The sequence below is a fragment of the Tachypleus tridentatus genome, chromosome 13 (assembly GCF_004210375.1).
Source record: "Tachypleus tridentatus isolate NWPU-2018 chromosome 13, ASM421037v1, whole genome shotgun sequence".
Taxonomy (NCBI): domain Eukaryota; kingdom Metazoa; phylum Arthropoda; class Merostomata; order Xiphosura; family Limulidae; genus Tachypleus; species Tachypleus tridentatus.
This window is the reverse complement of record NC_134837.1, coordinates 232,592,392-232,610,895: the sequence shown is the minus strand read 5'-3', so window position 1 is coordinate 232,610,895 and position 18,504 is coordinate 232,592,392. Positions and strand designations below refer to the sequence as shown.

At 34.0% G+C, this 18,504-nt stretch overlaps 2 protein-coding genes across 4 annotated transcripts in view; one reads left to right on the top strand and one right to left on the bottom strand.

Moving 5' to 3' along the window:
- LOC143239263 (uncharacterized) overlaps positions 1–4,049 on the bottom strand; it is a 37,788-nt gene extending 33,739 nt beyond the window's left edge. The window contains exon 1 of the mRNA XM_076480181.1: positions 3,784–4,049. The gene's annotated coding sequence lies outside the window, so the exon portion shown is untranslated. The remainder of the gene's footprint in view (positions 1–3,783) is intronic.
- Positions 1–18,504, top strand: part of LOC143239260 (midasin) — a 217,603-nt gene that overhangs the window by 125,001 nt on the left and 74,098 nt on the right. For all 3 annotated transcript variants that reach the window (XM_076480175.1, XM_076480174.1, XM_076480176.1), the window contains 4 exons: positions 15,888–16,155; positions 16,753–16,912; positions 17,526–17,642; positions 17,903–17,987. In XM_076480175.1, coding sequence (XP_076336290.1) covers positions 15,888–16,155; positions 16,753–16,912; positions 17,526–17,642; positions 17,903–17,987 — 630 coding nt within the window. The remainder of the gene's footprint in view (positions 1–15,887; positions 16,156–16,752; positions 16,913–17,525; positions 17,643–17,902; positions 17,988–18,504) is intronic.

The window sequence follows — 18,504 nt, the reverse complement described above, 5'->3', positions numbered from 1 at the left end:
CTATTCATAGAAAGCATTTCGTACAGATACTTCGTATAAAATTCAAGCACTTCTTTTGAGTGTTGTTTAGTGACCTTTCATTCCAATTGAGCATAGATTTGGCGTAGACGGGGCACTTGACTCGCAATCTTAGGGTCGTGGGTTTGAATCAACGTCCCATCAAACATGCTCGCTCTTTCAGCCGTAAGGGCATTATAAATTCAAGGTCATTACCACTATTCGTTTATAACCCAAGATTTGGCGGTGGATGGTGATATCCAGCTGTCAATTTCAAGACGGCTAGCGCAGATAGCCCTTGCGCAGCTTTGCGTGAAATTCAAACCAAAATCATTTGAGCATGAAATGACAAGTGTGCAGTTATCTATTCTACACAGTTAAAAGTTCATCTAATGATAGTCACTGTCTTACCTGTAGTTTGCACACGTTTAGAAAAGTTTACCCACGGTTGTAAAGAACTGTAAAGACAACACCAAATAACGTTATCCTACCCTTTAACCCCCAAGAATCCTACAGTTAATAGCCATCAGCGACATGAACTCTAAAAATACTTTTACTGCTCATAGCGCTTGGACATCGACTGTTAAAGTTTATCGCACACATCAGTCGAGATGTAACATTTAAAACAAACAATGACAAATCAGTTCTCTAATTCCTTTTACAAACTTAGAAACTTGAAACCACCTTGTTTCTCACTTAACATCATCAGGAAATATAAACACCAACAACCTGTCAGTTTTGAAAAAGTTTAAACATAAAATAATAGGGTTAGCGTATATTGTTGGCTTGTCTAACGCTTACTCGTGTGTATATATATATATATATATAAACCGCGGATTGCGAGCCGAGCGCCCTAATCACCTGACTATGGGAGGCGCAGTAAGGGCGTTATAATATGACAGACATTCCCACTATTCGTTGGTAAAACAAAACAAACTACGTCTCTTGTGAGGTTCCCGCCAAATCAAGGGAAAATAGTTTTCATTTTCTTTCATCAGACTCTAAGAAATGTTTTGACTTAAGTTTGTTCTCCTAAAAACGAGGTTTAGCTATCATTAATTGTAAAAGAAACAAAAACTGAATTTTAAGTTTGTAGACAAAATATGAATGTTATTGCGATATGAACATGGCACTCCATTACGGTGTTAAAAATGAATATAAATGTTTATAAGCTAACATTAATCTCGGTACGTTTTTATACTTACTGTTTGTGTTAAGAATGTGCTTCTTTCTGAACACTGCGAAGCTGCCATTTTGAAGCAATGTAATTTGAAGGATTACGTGAACATGATTTGAAAATAGTTAAAATAAGTTAATATAGGCGACCCAAGTAACTGATCAAGTTTACTGAAGGGTGATCACGTGCTCCTCTTGGAAGTATATCGTCAGTTGTGCCGTAACTACACAATACTCTTTAACACAGTAGTTTCCACTGTAAGAGATGGCCAAGTACTTAGACTACATACCTCAACAAACTTTCCATATACTTTACTGTATCTGCGGTAAATGCCAACTTTCTGAACCATTTTAAGCAGGACCAAACGGAATAAATTTATTGGAGCTGCATCCTAATAGTCGACAGGTATATAATGGGATCCAGTTTGTTCAGCTGCCTTTCATATGAAAACAGCCATTGATTCTGAGTTGTAACTAGAAACTACTCGCACACGGTCAAGAATTATGAAAGAATCCTATGACCCCAAAAAATCATTGTGATATAAGGGTGTGTAAAGATAATATAAAATCTTCCCTCTACAACATGTTATATCCTTTGATCCTACATTGTTTAACAGTCCTATTTTAGGAATGTTTTTCCCGGAAAATAACTGTGACAGGACTCCAACCAAAAGTCTAGCCCTGACGATATTATATTATCTGATGGTTGAGAATTATCCGAGAAACCCACTTACTTAGGTGCTAAGGAAGTCGTTTGTGGCGCCACACCTTACATTTGAACCTACACGTTACAGTATTAGCATTATGTAAGTCATTCTTGTAAACCACGATTAACCCTGTATAACTCGATTTCAGTTGATTTGTTAGCTGTGCCTTTTAGAATTTTTATTTTATTTAATTCACAGTAGTTTTCTAATGAATATAAAACATGGGCAATCACCTTGAATACCGGTGGTTTAAAAACATCGTAGATAAAATTTACCACTCGTTAGGCGCAACGCAGCCTCAAAACTCAAGACGTCACCAATTATATGGAAGAAAATATTCATAAGAACATAAAAAACTAAAACTGAAGTCACCAAAACACTTTTATACATGTTCTTGTGATCTTGAAACTATTTATAATTTTAATGTGAAATGTTAAAATTAAATTATATTTATAGCTACAGTGGTACTACAAAATGGCGTATCGTACAAGTTAGGTGCAGTAAGTACATTCATCATTCAAAATTAACTTTGCATAAAATCAAGGCCACGATCAAACTCAAATGATAAAGTAGCACTGAGAGTCGTTATTTTTGAGTTAACACTTCATGATCCTGCATTATCAAATGTTAAACCTATATTGCTGTGTTAAGTAGAAACTGATATTTGAATAATTAGTACTTCATGGCCACGTGATTAAGGCACTCATCTCGTAATCTGAGGATCGTGGATTCGAATCTCAGCCATACCAAACATGCTCACCCTTTCAGCCGTGGGGGTGTTGTGTTATGATCAACCCACTATTCGTTGGTAAGAGTGTTGCCCAAGAGTTGACGGTAAGTGGTAATGACTAGCTGTCTTTCCTCTAATCTTACACTGCTAAATTAGGGTCGGTTAGCGCGGATAGCTCTCGTGTAACTTTGCGTGATAATTTAAAGAAAAGAAATACTTCAAGCTATTACTGCTTGATCGTTCAACTTTCAACTCTTAAAAAAATGAAATATCTATTCGTATAACATTACAAGTAAATATGTACGTTCATGAATAATCTTGTCTACAGATTTTATATAGCTAAATACGTTTCAAGACTTAATGGATATTTTCTCGAAATTACACATCTAGAAAGCACATTAAACGTTGAGGGTCAGATACTTCTTGCTCTAGGTATACATTTGTGTTCATTGCCAGTCAGTGAGTGACTAAATTTTGTAAGAATAGTGAATTAAATGCTAGGCATTTTACATTCAGATACTAAAATATGAGGTGTGAAAGTAACATTGAATACTCCGAGTCGGAGGTTAGATTACAAAGGGTATGTTAAAAGCTTGGAACTCGTTTCAGGAGATTTTAATTTGATACATGATACTATGAATCGGACATACGAAGTACGTCAAACAGAATGAATGTCTTAAAACTGTTATCGTATGGTGTGGTACTAGTAGTGGCTGTAACAGTGGCATGTGAAAAATCTTAACGGGTTTTATAATGTTATTTAAGAAAAAAACAAATGTATGTAGCGAAATACTGGATCTATCCTCAGAAGTAAAGCATTATAACTAATTTACAAATTCCTAATCGTGCTTCAAAATATTTACCTCGAACTTAATGAACATTCAAATAGAAAAGGCATGCAGCGCGAATTTTGGTTATACTGGAGAACGAGTCTTTTGACACGTCTTGTTTTGCGTACAGTGCATTTTAAAAGTAGAGTTACTGTTTATGTTGATATATACATACATACATACATACATACATTCATATATCATTTCAGTAAAGTTTTAATATCTTTGCCTGTTTAGCTGGAGATAGTTAAAGGTCATTAAGAATTCTCAAACGAGATTTCGTAAGATGTAGCGCAGAATTATCGGAACTGTACTAAGTAACTATTTTTGTTCTCTACTTTACCTTGGGCTGTAAAGTCGATCAATCCTATCTTCTTTCAGAGAATTGATTATAAGATGTTGCACGGGTTCATTGGAACGTTCGTTGGGACGCTCTGGTGTCGGGAATACAACGTGAGTGTGCCTTGGAATGTTAGACGTTCGCTGACTGAACGGAGCACGTTAATAAACCCATGCAGTTTGTGTGGAAGACATTCATTGCAACTCGATTCCGTCTTCTCTCTGTGGAGAGAGAGAAGCGCATGCTCTATGGGCTTTGTCACGTGCTGCCTCTGGGAAATAGATATATCGCCTCTGGCAGGTTTTGGTGAAGTGATATCTTATTTATATAAGCATCACAAAACTTCTCAGCCATACAAATTCCGCTGTGTAACAAAGAATCAAAATAAACAAATCGATTACAATTGAAACTGATATGAGTAAATTAAGTTATATTTTAGGTGCTTATATCTTTAAAACAAATAAAACCTTTAAACAAGCAATATATATAATATAAAAGCTTGCATTTTTGCCCTAGAAAATCAAATTCCTCAAATGGCCTCGTTCCAGGAAGTCTGGTTATGGTAGTTAAATAAACTGAAATGATTATATTTGCCGAACACCGCAAATGCACCCAGCATTTTTACTTTTAGGACTTATTATGAAACTCTTTGTATATTTAACACATTTTATGCATCTTAAAGTAAAGTAGTCACAAACCTAAACTTTAAAAATAAATTGTTCTTTACAGACATAAAACCCTACACGTTAGGTATTTGAGGGGATCATTCCCGGCAGGGGTTTGAATTGAGTTTTTATAGATTATAAAAGTTACTTTCTAACTTTTGGTTTTTCATTGTCTTAATTGGGATTTAAAAGTTATTCCGGGATTTAAAAAAAAAACAGTAAAACCTACCCACGTACATATTGTAGATAAAACCCGCAGCGTCTTTGCTTTAACATTTGCACGCCGCTGATACAGCGGTAAGTCTACGGATTTACAACGCTAAAATCAGGGGCTCGATTCCTCTCGGTGAGCACATCAATAAATAAGCCCCCCAGTGGCTCAGTGGCATGTCTGCTGACTTACAACGCTAAAAACCGAGTTTCGATACCCGTGGTGGGCAGAGCACAGATAGCCCATTGAGTAGTTTTAGCGGCCCGGCATGGCCAAGCGTGTTAAGGCGTGCGGCTTGTAATCCGAGGGTCGCTCGCCCTTTCAATCGTGGGGTGTTATAATGTGACGATCAATCCCACTATTCGTTGGTAAAAGAGTAGCTCAAGAGTTGGCGGTGGGTGGTGATGACTAGCTGCCTTCCCTCTAGTCTTACACTACTAAATTAGGAACGTCTTGCACATGTAGCCCTCGAGTAGCTTTGTGCGAAATTCAAAAAACAAACAACAAACAAACAAGCTTTAACATTTAGGGGCTTTACAATAATTTAAAAACAAACTTAACTTACTTTTTCAGACCAGAAATTTTTATTCCATAGATTCACTTGAAAAAGCCACGTTTTTTAGGTTAAATGTATGCACAAAGCATTTACTGTGATTATGCATAGCGGAATTGTATTTAATTATTTACTCACATGGCAGAGGAAGGCATGGAAAAAATTGTATTTCGTTTCATAAACTTGTTCCATATCTACTAAGCTCTACTATCTTATATGAATTTTTTGTTTAAGCCTTTCCCACTGAAATGAATCGATAGCTAAGGAATGCTTTGAATAATTTAAGAACTTTCAGTAAGTTCAACATATAATTGTATGTACATCTAGGTTGTTGTATACGTAATCCATGGATTGTTTCATGAATTTTAACTTATAGGATACTTGGTTTGTTTTGTATTTTGAAAACTGAATATCTGAAAATATTGTTTGGTGGTTTGAAAGGATAAGTGGTATTACAGCCCCAATCAGCAGTTTCTCTCTTACATCCTTCTATCGGTATACTTCATCATTTTTCAAAATCCATTGTGTTATCATGTTTCTAAGGTGAGAAGATATACGTATTCTCTGTTGCATTAACAAATTTCTTAGTATATGAGATAGAAGTATAGGTACTGTCCACCACTTGCCTAGCAGAGAAGATATGTATGCTGTCCACTTTATTGCCATGTTTCTTAGTAAAGAAAATGTAAATGCAACTACTGCATTACTGCATCTAGGTATAGACCCTGTCCCATATCACGTTTCTTCGTAAAGTTAATGCCCACTGAACTATCATTCTTCTGGCTGAGAAGGTATAGCTGTTGTAAGCTGCATTACTCAGTTTCCTTTTCGAAAAAGTATAGATTTTGTTGACTGTACCCATGACAAATTGTAGTAAAGTACTAATAGTTTTTGTCCATTTTATCATAAAATTTCCTGGTACAGAGGACATTGGTATCGTCCGTTGTACTGCAAGATTTCGTTATAAAGATATTGTTGCTATCTATTGTGTTTTGACAATATAGACATTGTCCACTGCATTGCCATGTTTTCTTTCCACTGTAGTATATGTATTCTAGTAGAGAAAATAGTGGTGTTTTCCAGTGTAATGCTATTTTTCCGACTTGAGAAAGTATAAGTATTATCCATTTCATTACCGTATTTCTTTCCATTTCACAACATTTTCCATTAAAGAAAATACGGATTATTGTATTACCTTATTCTCTGTGCAGAAGGTATACGTATTGTCCACTTAACATTACAAACATGTTTTATATTTGAGGAATTGCTAGTACTGTCTTCTACATTTTCTGGTGAAGATTGTACAGCTTTTGTCAGCATCTGTGCTAAGTTTCTTAGTTCAACAAAAACAGATGCTTTTCACAGCATTGCATTTGTAGAGTTACAAGAAAGTCACTTTAAGAAGCTTAGATACAAATTCTTGGTTGCACACCATTTTGAACCAATCACTGAATGACGTCATAATGACGTGACTGTTACAATCAAATTTTGTTTTATGCTTGTATTAAAATTAACGTTTTTAAGGTTTGGTTTGGTTTGAATTTCGCGCAAAGCTACACGAGAGCTATCTGCGCACGATTTTAAGGACATACGTCTTACGTAATATACGTACACTGCTCATAATCGTGTTTAAAGAATTGTACTTAAAGCCCTTTTTTGTTTATTTTCAAATATTAAAACTGTAACAGATGACAGACCTTTAATACTTATGTGTGCATCAATTTGCTGTTTTGGTTTTTATTGTAACATTTTTTGTTCAGTAGAAATACCAAAGCTATGTTTCAATGAAACAATTGTGAAACTGTTTGCAATCTTTTACTTACTAATGTTTCAAGCTTCAAACACGATTCTGTAGGTTATTAAATTGTACCAGTTCGCTTGTATTATGTTTGTTTCGCTAGACTAACATAACGGAAAGCGAAAAGCCTCGAGCTGGACAATAAACTTTCATTGATTTTTATTCTTCTGTGTTAGTTTGAATCAAAAAAATTCTTGCTTCTATATTGTGATAAGAATGCGAGGTATGAAAAAAAAAAAAAGGAAATCGTATTCTGAATTTCAGTCTATTCAAATGTTTGTAAGAAACCAGTGCTGTTTATGTTTATGATGATAATAATGAATCATTCTTCATCAGCATGTTAGTTGTGCTTCTTGTTTTCGTTCATTTTTCTCAGTGAAACTTGTAAAGATGTTTAAGCCAGTCTCTAATAGCGTACACGTTATGTTCTCTTGTATCTTGCTCCCCGCTAGTACAGCGGTAAGTTTACTGATTTACAACGTTAGAATCAGGGGCTCAGCAGATAGCTCGATGTGGCTTTGCTATGTAAGAAAAACACTCTTTCTTTATGAACTATCAGCTGTCTTGTTATAATTTCTCAAATTGTGAGCTGTCTTATTTCACGAACGATGTGCTGTCGTCTTATTTTATGAACCGTGAACTCTCTTGTTGTTTAATTAACAGTGTACTGTCTTCTTATTTCTTGTATGCGATGTGTTGTATTTCATAACTTGTAAATTAATTCTCAACGTTACATTCATCTGGTGGGAAATTGAAAAAAAATATAAAATTGTGGATCTGATTAACAAAAGTAATAATACGAATATGTTCTTTATGAATATAATAAACATTTGCTGAATGTACGTTATCGACAATACTGTAAAAACAAAACGCTAACGTAGAAACAAGTTAAGGTAAAATATTTTTTTACGTTTCGTATTCGTATTTTAACGGTGATTTTATTAATCTCCCAACGTTTTGGAGATTCCGGTTCTGAATTCTGGTTGACAGTACTTACAAACACGTGTTACAACGATGTATGTTTGGCAATACTGATAAAATTAACATGTGTTACACGAATGTGTGTCGTTGAAAATGCTGATGAAGTGAACTTGTGATACAAGAATTTGTGTGGTTGACAATACTGAAAATATGAACACGTGTTACAAGGATGTGTGTTGTTGACAATAGTGATAACATGAACATATGTTGCAAGTATTTGTGTGGTTGACAATTTTAAAGATATGAACACGTGTTACAAGGGCTAGATAGGGTACCCCTACCCTGGAAGGAAGTTATGTAATATCATGATTGATGAACGGATATAAAAAGTTGTTTCCTTTATATATAAAGAAAACCCAAAACGATCATAAAAACAGCAAAACACAAACGTAAGACCGTAAAATTGCATCTATGTCCTCATAGACCCAACAAACATTCATGCCACATTTGGTGAAGATCCATCAACAGTGGGCGAAGTAGTGGTAAAAAATCCCGCGTAAAAAACACTTAAAAACCGCAAAATGCATAATCGAAAATTTGTGTGTATTTCCTTATGGACCTAATGAACCTCCACACGAATTTTGGTGAAGATCCATTCACACACCCTACGAAGTATTCAGATGTATATATAACACAAAGTATTATTATATTGATATAGATTCAGTCAGTTCATTAGATCCGCGTGAGATGTATTCATGACGTCATATTGCACCCTGAGAATGGAGAAAAATAAAGTTCTCCGTGGCGGTAAACGGAGGCGAAACGGAAAAATCGTAAGTGCAAATCTACATGCACACAGGATAAAAATTTTACGAAGCTGGAGGTTCCACTTCGCATAATAAAAACGTTTTTCCAGTATCATATAAGCAAGGGTTTCATTTTAGTGTGGTGTATGTGGTTGACAGTACTGATAACATGAATGCGTGTTACAAGAATTTGTATGGTTAACAATACTGATAATATGAATATGTATTACAAGTATTTGTGCAGTTGACAATACTGATGACGGCCCGGCGTGACCGGGTGGTTCGGGCGCTCGACTCATAATCTGAGGGTCTCCGGTTCGAATCTCCGTCACACCAAACATGCTTACTCTTTCAACCGTGGGGACGTTATAATGTAACGATTAATCCCATATTTATTGGTAAACGAGTAGCCCAAGAGTTGGCGGTAGGTGGCGATAACTAGCTGCGTTCTCTCTAGTTTTACACTGATAAATTAGGGACGACTAACGCAGATGGCCCGACATGGCCAGATGGTTAAGGCGCTCGACTCGTAATCTGAGGATCACGGGTTCGAATTCCCATCACACCAAACATGCTCGCCCTTTCAGATGGGGGCGTTATAATGTAACGATTAATCCCATATTTGTTGGTAAAAGAGTAGCCCAAGAGTTGGCGGTAGGTGGCGATAACTAGCTGCGTTCTCTCTAGTCTTACACTGATAAATTAGGGACGACAAGCGCAGATGGCCCGACATGGCCAGATGGTTAAGGCGCTCGACTCGTAATCTGAGGATCACGGGTTCGAATCCCCATCACACCAAACATGCTCGCCCTTTCAGCCGTGGGGGCGTTATAATGTTTCGATCAATACCATTATTCGTTGGTAAAAGAGTAGCCCAAGAGTTGGCGGTGGGTGGTGATGACTAGCTACCTTCTCTCTAGTCTTACACTGATAAATGAGGGATGGCTAACGTAAACAGCCCTCGTGTAGCTTTGAGCGAAATTCAAAAACAAACATAAAAGCATAAGGTATTTATTTGAACTTTTACAAGTATAACTGAATATACTTAAAATTTGAAACCAATTTAATCCCTTCGTAACTTCAAAAATTCTGACAAATCAAGACACGAGAAGTTGGGAAAAGCAGCGAGAAATAATGAAAAAAAAATTCGGAAAAGTAATCACAAAACTGTTTAATATTTGCAAACTCTGATTAATTACAAGCTGCAGCGTTTCCAACCGGGCACCAAACAACATCCAATCAATTCTCCCTGCTCTCTGGCGTTTGATATGTCAGTCTTCAGTTCTCTTTACTTTTATACTGTATTTTGCCACCAAACGACGAGGTTACATACAAACTTGATTATATAGTGACACAACACTTGGAACACAGTCATATCACTAATAGCCTCACGACAGCCTCATTACCACCCGGTATCAATATTTTGTGTCACAATTGAAATAGTATTTCTCTGTTAACTGAAATGGGATGTGAGCCAGAATTATGTATAACTTCCAGAAAAAAAAACTCAACTAAAAAATAGAGGGAAAGAGAAGTAAATATACATATAATAATTACTAATGAAAACAGAACGGAATACCATCTCAGAGTTTATATTTATTGTAAACGTCCTACATTATCAGTGCCATAAGTTTCTAAGTAACGAGCTAAGGGGAATTTTCAATTTTGAGAATCTTTTTGTGACATAGCATTGACTTGGTGATTAATTTTTTTAACCAATTTATTCTGCCAGTTCAAATAAAGCTTGATCATTCTAAATATAATTAGTGCTTGATGTCACGCGCTGAAGTAATGCTTATTGATTAGGAAAAATACACATGCAATTTGGAAATGGGAATTTGTTAAATAGTAATATTTTTATTTGTTTACGTTTACTTATGTCACAGCAACTGATGCGTAGAACTAACAAAATACAAATCAACATTATCGTATAACAAATGTCGCACTCGTCAATTTTTGTTGAGAGAGAGCGAAAGAGAGGCTATATTAAGGCCAAGTTGGTTGTTTTTACATGATATTATTTGTTCGTATTCGGAATAACAAAAAATAAAAGACATCTTTAGCTTTTTTGTAAAGTAAATATCAGCCGTTGTAAACAATGTACGAAACTCAATTGAAACTAGGGCCCGGCATGACCAGGTGGTTAAAGTGCTTGACCAGTAATCCGAGGATCGCGGGTTCGAATCCCCGTCAGAACAAACATGCTCGCCCTTTCAACCGTGTGGGCGTTATGATATGACGGTTATCCCTACTATTCGTTGGTAAAAGAGTAGCCCAAGAGTTGGCGGTGGGTGGTGATGACTAGCTACCTTCTATCTAGTCTTACACTGCTAAATGAGGGACGGCTAACGTAGATAGCCCTTGTGTAGCTTTGCGCGAAATTCAAAAGCAAACAAACAAACATTTGAAACGTATTTCGCATGTCTGTTTTATACCGTTTTGTCGTTGAATGCGCATATATATAAAGATAATTATTTAAACATGTGCAGAAGAGAAGAAACCTATTCTGCAGTTTCTCTTTAGATAATAAAACAGTTATGTTAATTTAAACAACTAAGGGAAGGAAAAAAAAACAACTCAAAATGAGATGATTATATTGAGTTCTTGTTTTTAATTGTAAGCCTATAACAAAAAGTGGACAGAAAAAAATAAAACAAATTTAGGGTGCAAACTATAATATAGGAACAGAGTAATACAACTTCGTGTGTATCGCGTTTCCCAGGGATACATTGTATTTCTGTGTTTTAGTTTATTCTGTATCCAGTTTTGTCTGCCGTTTATGGTCAGTGAGTTTTGTTTGGAACGTGTGTGTACATAGTCTGCATCGCTGGTTCTGTTTGTTTATGATACGTATTTTACAGATAGTTCTACATCATAGAAAATCTCTAAAGTCTTAATTTGAGAAAAATATTTTTTCTATTACGTTAGGATACTATTGTGAGGACGGTTTATTTTTAATAATGGCCGTCCTCGCTGCTTTTAAAGAGTGGTGATAACACAGCAGCTGAATTAATGTTTTGAGAGGATATGGTAAGTGTGGTGAAAGTGATAGTTTCCATTGCTTGAACATTCTAGACTCTTCCCCCCCCCCTTCCTTACGAGCGATGGGGCTTTTTACCGCAAAGTAAGATAAGAGGTTTACTATTACATTACTATCATTGGAGGCAAGTTCCATAGTGTTTGGTGGTGGTGGTGGTGGTGTGTGTACCTATACAAACGCACACATAACTCCAGTCACAAAAGACAAAATATAAAATGTTTATATTGGTATATTTTTTGTCACTGTTGTATAGCACAAGTTCATAAATAAGTCGCAAACTTTTCAAATAGAGCAATGTGAAATACGTAATTTGTTGCACATGAAAGCTTTTGAAGTGGAAGGTCCCTAGTGATGGCTGGCATTTATTGGATGGTGAATAACGCTGAAAAGGAGAGGGGCGAATGTTTGAGTAGTTGCTTATTGCATTGATATTGCAATCCAGTAAAGATTTTTTGTTGTCGTTAAGGAAGATTCACGTCCAACATCGAATCAAGACGTAATTCTTTCATTGATACTTTTCTTGAACGTTTTCTTTCTTTTTTTTTGTCGTTAAGGGTGGCGATATAATGCGCGTTCCTACAGTAGAAAAAAAAATCTGAAGTTTTGAGATTGCCTTTTTTTTGTATGGCCGAGCGCACCCCATTGGTCAGCACATGCTTCAGTATGGATCCGTAGTTCGCGCCACCTTTCTACCAAGCATCCACATCCTGCCATCGATTATACGAGTTGGTGATAAGTGATGTAGTCAGGCTGTCTTCCCTTAAAGCTATCGTTTCAAATGTAGGAAAAGGAAACATAGATAATCCTCGAGTTTTCGCGAAATTCGACAAAACAACAATTAAAAAATTTTGTGAAATTACAGTATTAACTTTTGAAGTATTTAGCTTTGATTATAATATGTTTTTCTTCTGTTTGTTTTTCACGTGCAGTTTCCCTGGGGCAGTAAAATATTGCTACATACTGTATTTTGTTTGTTGACTTTGCTGGTCCAGTTACACACATACGCGCGCGCGATTCCACCCACTCTCAATAACAAAGCTAAAATTTAACTCGCTGCAAAAATATTTGCAATTAGTGCGTTTGATTTGAGGATATGTTCTCTGATGAATGAGAACTGATAGCTTAGTTATAGGTTTCTTGGATTTTGTGGTGTAAGACTTACTAGTCCAAAAACGACAATGTTATACATTTCTAATTACTGATAAATAGTGATTCTCTTGGTTGATAATTAGAATATATTTCTCATTTTTAAAACCCTGCAAAGATCTTTCACGTTGTTGTTAAGCTTTTATGATACCTCAGGGTTTAAAAATGTAATTTGGGCTGAAAACTGTCTCAGAAGACTCATCTTCATGAGCAGAATAATTCGTGTATGTTGTTCAGTGATTTAAATTTGATAACGTGCTGTATTCATTTTTAAATATAAATTTATGGTTTATGTAGCTTATTAATGTATATACTTTCTGTTAATTACTGTAACCAGAGGTATGCTAATATCCAGTTGTTAGTCCTTTATTTTTATAGTTTTGTGAAATATTAAAATCTTAAACCACCACAACGAATCGATAAATGTCCTTGATTAGATCGACCGTGGCCAGGTGTTGGTGTGCGTGGACTGTGAATTCAGAAGTCCCTGTTTCACGGTTAGTTACCTTAAAAAAATAATCGAGATTCATTTAAGATTACATCGAATTTCGTATTTAATCAGTTACTTGATTACTTAAAACCATAGAGGTGTTTACTACACGTACATTTTGCTGGAGTTTTTCTTGTCAGCTAACACATAGGTTCTGAAACGGCGCGTTCAGTTATTTTTGTGGTATGATATCGATATCATGATTCTGCTTAAGTTACAAAGATTAAACTTTAAAAGATATTTCTACATTTTTCTCGTGAGTTTTGTTCAGGATAAGCGAAGTTCAACTTAAAGTACTGAAAATGGGTACTTGTGTTCCATTGAAGCATTCTCGTAAAAAGTGTGACATAAAGACATTGAATTGCACATTTTGGAGAATCTTTTCGTAAATTTAGATACATAAAACAAACGTTGGAAACATTCACGCCTTTGATATCAAAGTGTAAAATAAATTGTGAAACAAATTTTCTCTGTGAAATCCCACTTCAAAATATGCAGTTAGACCAACAGTATGGCAGATTACTATTTTCAACATTTATTGTAGCGGTATATGAAGCTCCATATAAGCTACACTAAAGTCTAAGACATAATTTTACTGTTTCAAATTATCCTACTATAATTTTAGTAATTAGTTTGCCCTCATACTCCTCATAGGTTTCTACAATTGGACACGTCACATAGTTATTTTTTGTTCTTTTAAAATGTATATATTTTATACTTCCAGTGCTGGCTAAATACAGATAAATCAGTAAGGGTATTTACTATGAATATTGCTGAAATTTCCTCAGTTTCCTCTTTCATTACATGGAGTATTAAGTCTATATATTTTCAGTCTTTACTGCCATATTTCAGACAAAAACATAAGTACTGTTCATATTCATAACTGGTAAAACATTAATTTTACAACTGTATTTCATTTTCTACTCCTGTTGGTCATTTGAGGAATTTTTTCACACATTGTTTATACATATTTGCAAGTGTATTAAGTGAGATGTTTTTAAGTCAATTTACTTATTATATTGCTTTTTTATATGAAACAAAACTAAAACATGATATCTTACTTAAATAATCAAGGCCAATGAGCATTAGTAATTTTATTCTTATGTACTTTCAGTCTTTATATTACCACTGGCATGTTTTAGAAAATGTTTTTATAAAGCTCTCAATGTGCACACACAATTACATTTGTAAAGATGCATTAGATACTTATAATAATACAAATTGCTTTACTTTATCACAACTGCAACAATGCCTGCAATTGCAATGTCACAGTTATAGGTATGTAACAATGGATAGAATTACACAACCTGTATAATGTTATCATTGCTGTAACTGTATCATCGCTGTACATTTCACAGAGTAGCCCACCTTCTATTTGTAATTGTAGTATGTAGCTATTAGAAATCTCACTCTCTTTTACTATGTGTCTATAATATGGTAAAAATATTTTTAAAATTACTCATTCTGACTAGAAAATCTGAATGGTATGTGCTAATTCAAACTTAGATGTTATTTTCTATGGTATCATCCTGAGTGTGAGACTACTTCAGGTATGTTAATTTAAGCAGAGGTGCTTCAAGATTGTTGCAATCTTGTTTACAATTGATCAGCTGCAGAGAAAGTGTGATTTGTGTGGTCTGTTTTCTTAGTTTTATCTCGGTAGTAAGACTGTGTCTTCTGTCTATTGTTTGTTTGCTAATGGAACTGTTATTTTGATTTCATCTATTCTGTAATCATAAATAAGATGTGCTTATTTTTGGGTAGGTTTAGTTGATTAGTCTGGACTCTTTCATTTTGCTAACAGTAATTCATTTCTATTTTATTAATAAGACCATCAAGACTCTTGTTAAAGAGATGATCAAATGCCCTTTAATTCAGCCTGTAATAACAGGAACAGAACTATAACCATTGTGATGTAACCTGTAATTACAGTATCACAACTATACACATAGTAACTCGCAATTAGAGTAATACACTTGGTAATTACAGTGCCACACTTGTATGCAAATTAGCACAACTAGTGCAGACTGTAATGTTTGTATAACAGCTGATTCATTTATTAAAATGAGAGAAACAATTGCAATTTGAGTTTCCAAATGTTTAGTTACTTTTCATATATTAATAGCAAAATGGAATTATGTAAGTCAAATATCAAGTTTATTTTTATAAATATTTGGAGATTTTTATTAACATAACCTGTAATGTAATCACCATTTATTATGATCCTATATTTGTGCCTAAACATAAAGCAAAATGAAATTTCTTCTTACATAAAGACATATCACTTAAACTTCATATGAATTTTAATAATAGTTTATGAATGTTAAAATATTTTAAATATACTTAACAGACCCATCACACATTGCTGCTGGGATAAATGCATTATGATATTTTAACTACAATAAGGCATTCTGGTTTTTATAGCTTATCCTTCTATAAAAGATATTGGTGGCTTTATTTTTTTTTTTTTTTTTCAGGCTGATTTGACACGCCCTCTACATAGAATTAGTCAAAGTGTTGAAATGTTACTTCACCAGACTGTTATCTCCTTACTCCTTTCACCTAGTAATGATGGGCACAACAGTCAAGCTCAAAAGTTACTACTTAACTGGGCAAACTACCAAAAAATGTGTCAGACTAGAGCAGCTGTTGTAAATGAAGAGGAAGTGAAATTGCTTCAGCAAAAAATAGTTGTTCTTAAAGAACTAATTCAAGACCTTGAAAAGTGCAGAGCTAGCAAAGAAGGTGTGTTGTAAACAAACTATCCAAAAATGCATATCATATGAGAGTTTCTCCACCAGAATGTTTTGTACAAAAAATTTTTAAAAATAAATACGGTATTTCAACAGAAATTTTATATTACAAAAAAATTTGAAAGGGGGACAAACAAATTGTTTTTCCCCCTATGATAAAACAAATGTTATGTACCAGCATTTTTAAAAATGTTGTGTCATAACATGAGAGAGAGTTTACAAAACTAAAAGATTTTTGAACCTCAGGTAGCTCTTTTAGACCTAACAAAGTAACTTATTTCCAATCAGTTACTTTGTTAGGTCTAAAAGGAAAATATTTTAGTGCTTTACTGGAGAGCATCATACAAAGAAATATATCTTAAATTAGTGTATCTAACTGCTAGTTAACTGGAAATATTTATTGCCACACTATCAGTTGTTTATTATATGCTTGTAAAATTTTCTAATATTTGCCAACTTAGGAATCACATATGAATTTATTTTAGAATTTATTGATACCAAACAACAAGTGAGAATTTTAAGGAATATTCAGTTCGTATTTTGAATTTTATGAAAATGTAAAATGAAATTTTACTTTTTGTTTGTATAGAACTGCAGGTTTTGGTAAAAAAACTCAAAGAGTTGGAGAAAACTCTTGCCACACAAGGAATGATATCCAGTGGAGGAAAGTTTGAATGGGTGGACAGCATCCTAGTATTAGCTTTGAAGAATGGTTACTGGCTGCTCATTGATGATGTAAATTTTTGTAGGTGTGTTAAACCTTGCAAAATATTGGTTACATTTAGTAAAACATTAATTACTTGCATCTAATTACAGGAATAAATTTTATACGTTTTAATGTATCCTTTAAAAAATTGAAGTCTGTTGCAATAAAAATATTTCTGTGCATGAAACTTTTCTTTCCTAAAGTCTTGATTTTAAACTTTCTAGATATAGGTATCTTAAGGAGAGAGCTTTGATATTATATTATTGAAAAAAATATTTTTAAAGACTAGCTAACTCAACTTTTTGTATTATATGAAACTTATGTGTTTCTATTATTGTTTTTATTAGTTATAGCAAATGAACTTCACATGAGTGTTACAACCTAATCTATTATCACTTGATTGCACACCAAAATGTGTGCAGAAAAAGTATTCATTTAGGCTTTTTTCACAAAACTGACTTAGTAAACATTTTCTAGTTTTATGGTTATTCTAAATATTATAGGTAGGATAATTAGCATAAATTAAAATTTCATATCCACAAATTATTATTCACAAGTATAATCTAATATTATTTGTGTTGAAATAGAGTGCATAGTTCTCATGTATATTTTGTATTTATCAAGTGGTCTCTCTTTTTTTTCATTATTTTTTTCAGTCCTTCTGTTTTGGACAGACTAAATGGCTTGTTGGAGCCTGAGGGAGTGCTGATAATGAGTGAACAGGGGGTAGTAGGAAATCAAGTCCCAGTCATTACGCCACACCCAGACTTTAGGTAATTCATTTTGTCAAATGTAATGCAAATAAACAACATATCTTTTAACATGAGCTATTTAAATTCTTATTAATATAATGTAGTGATATATTTAGCAGTAATAGTAATATACACATTTATAAAAGCAAATTATGTTTATATATAAAGCAACATTATATGTCACCAGAGACATGATTGGGTATTGGTTTTTAGCAGTATTCTTACAGTTAATGTCATTTAGTTTTAAATATTTAATTTGAATGTTATATTTATTTTTACAGAATAATTCTGTCTATGGACCCAAAGAATGGCGAAATATCAAGAGCTATGAGAAACAGAGGAGTTGAAATATACATGTTAGGGGAGGTAAGTAATATACTCAATTAATGTCAGACTATTTTAGTAAAGTATACCATATGTATATAAGTAAGTGTATGTGTGTGTGTGTTAAGTTTTTTTCAAAGTTGTCTTCTATCTAAAAATGCTCATGAAGTATAACCAAGTAAGTCAATGTTTGTAGATCTTATACACTTAAAATTTTTACTTTAGCTTGAAGGAATGGAAAATTTGTTGATTTACATAATATTTCTTGGCTTCAAAAAGTGCATGAGAATGATTATCCTGAAACTAGTATTGTTTGTAATAAAGTTTGCAGGATATACATACTGTCACTTAATTATTTTGGCATGTTAAAATTCATGTAAGTTTTCTTTGATATTCATTATTTAATTTATCATTAGTTGAAACTGTTTTAAAATTACAATCAATACTTTTTTCATACTGAAACCTCACTAGATTATTAGTAAGTCATTTTTAACACCAGTATTTTGTTGTTGATTGATTGTTTGGAATTAAGCACAAAGCTACACAATGGGCTGACTGT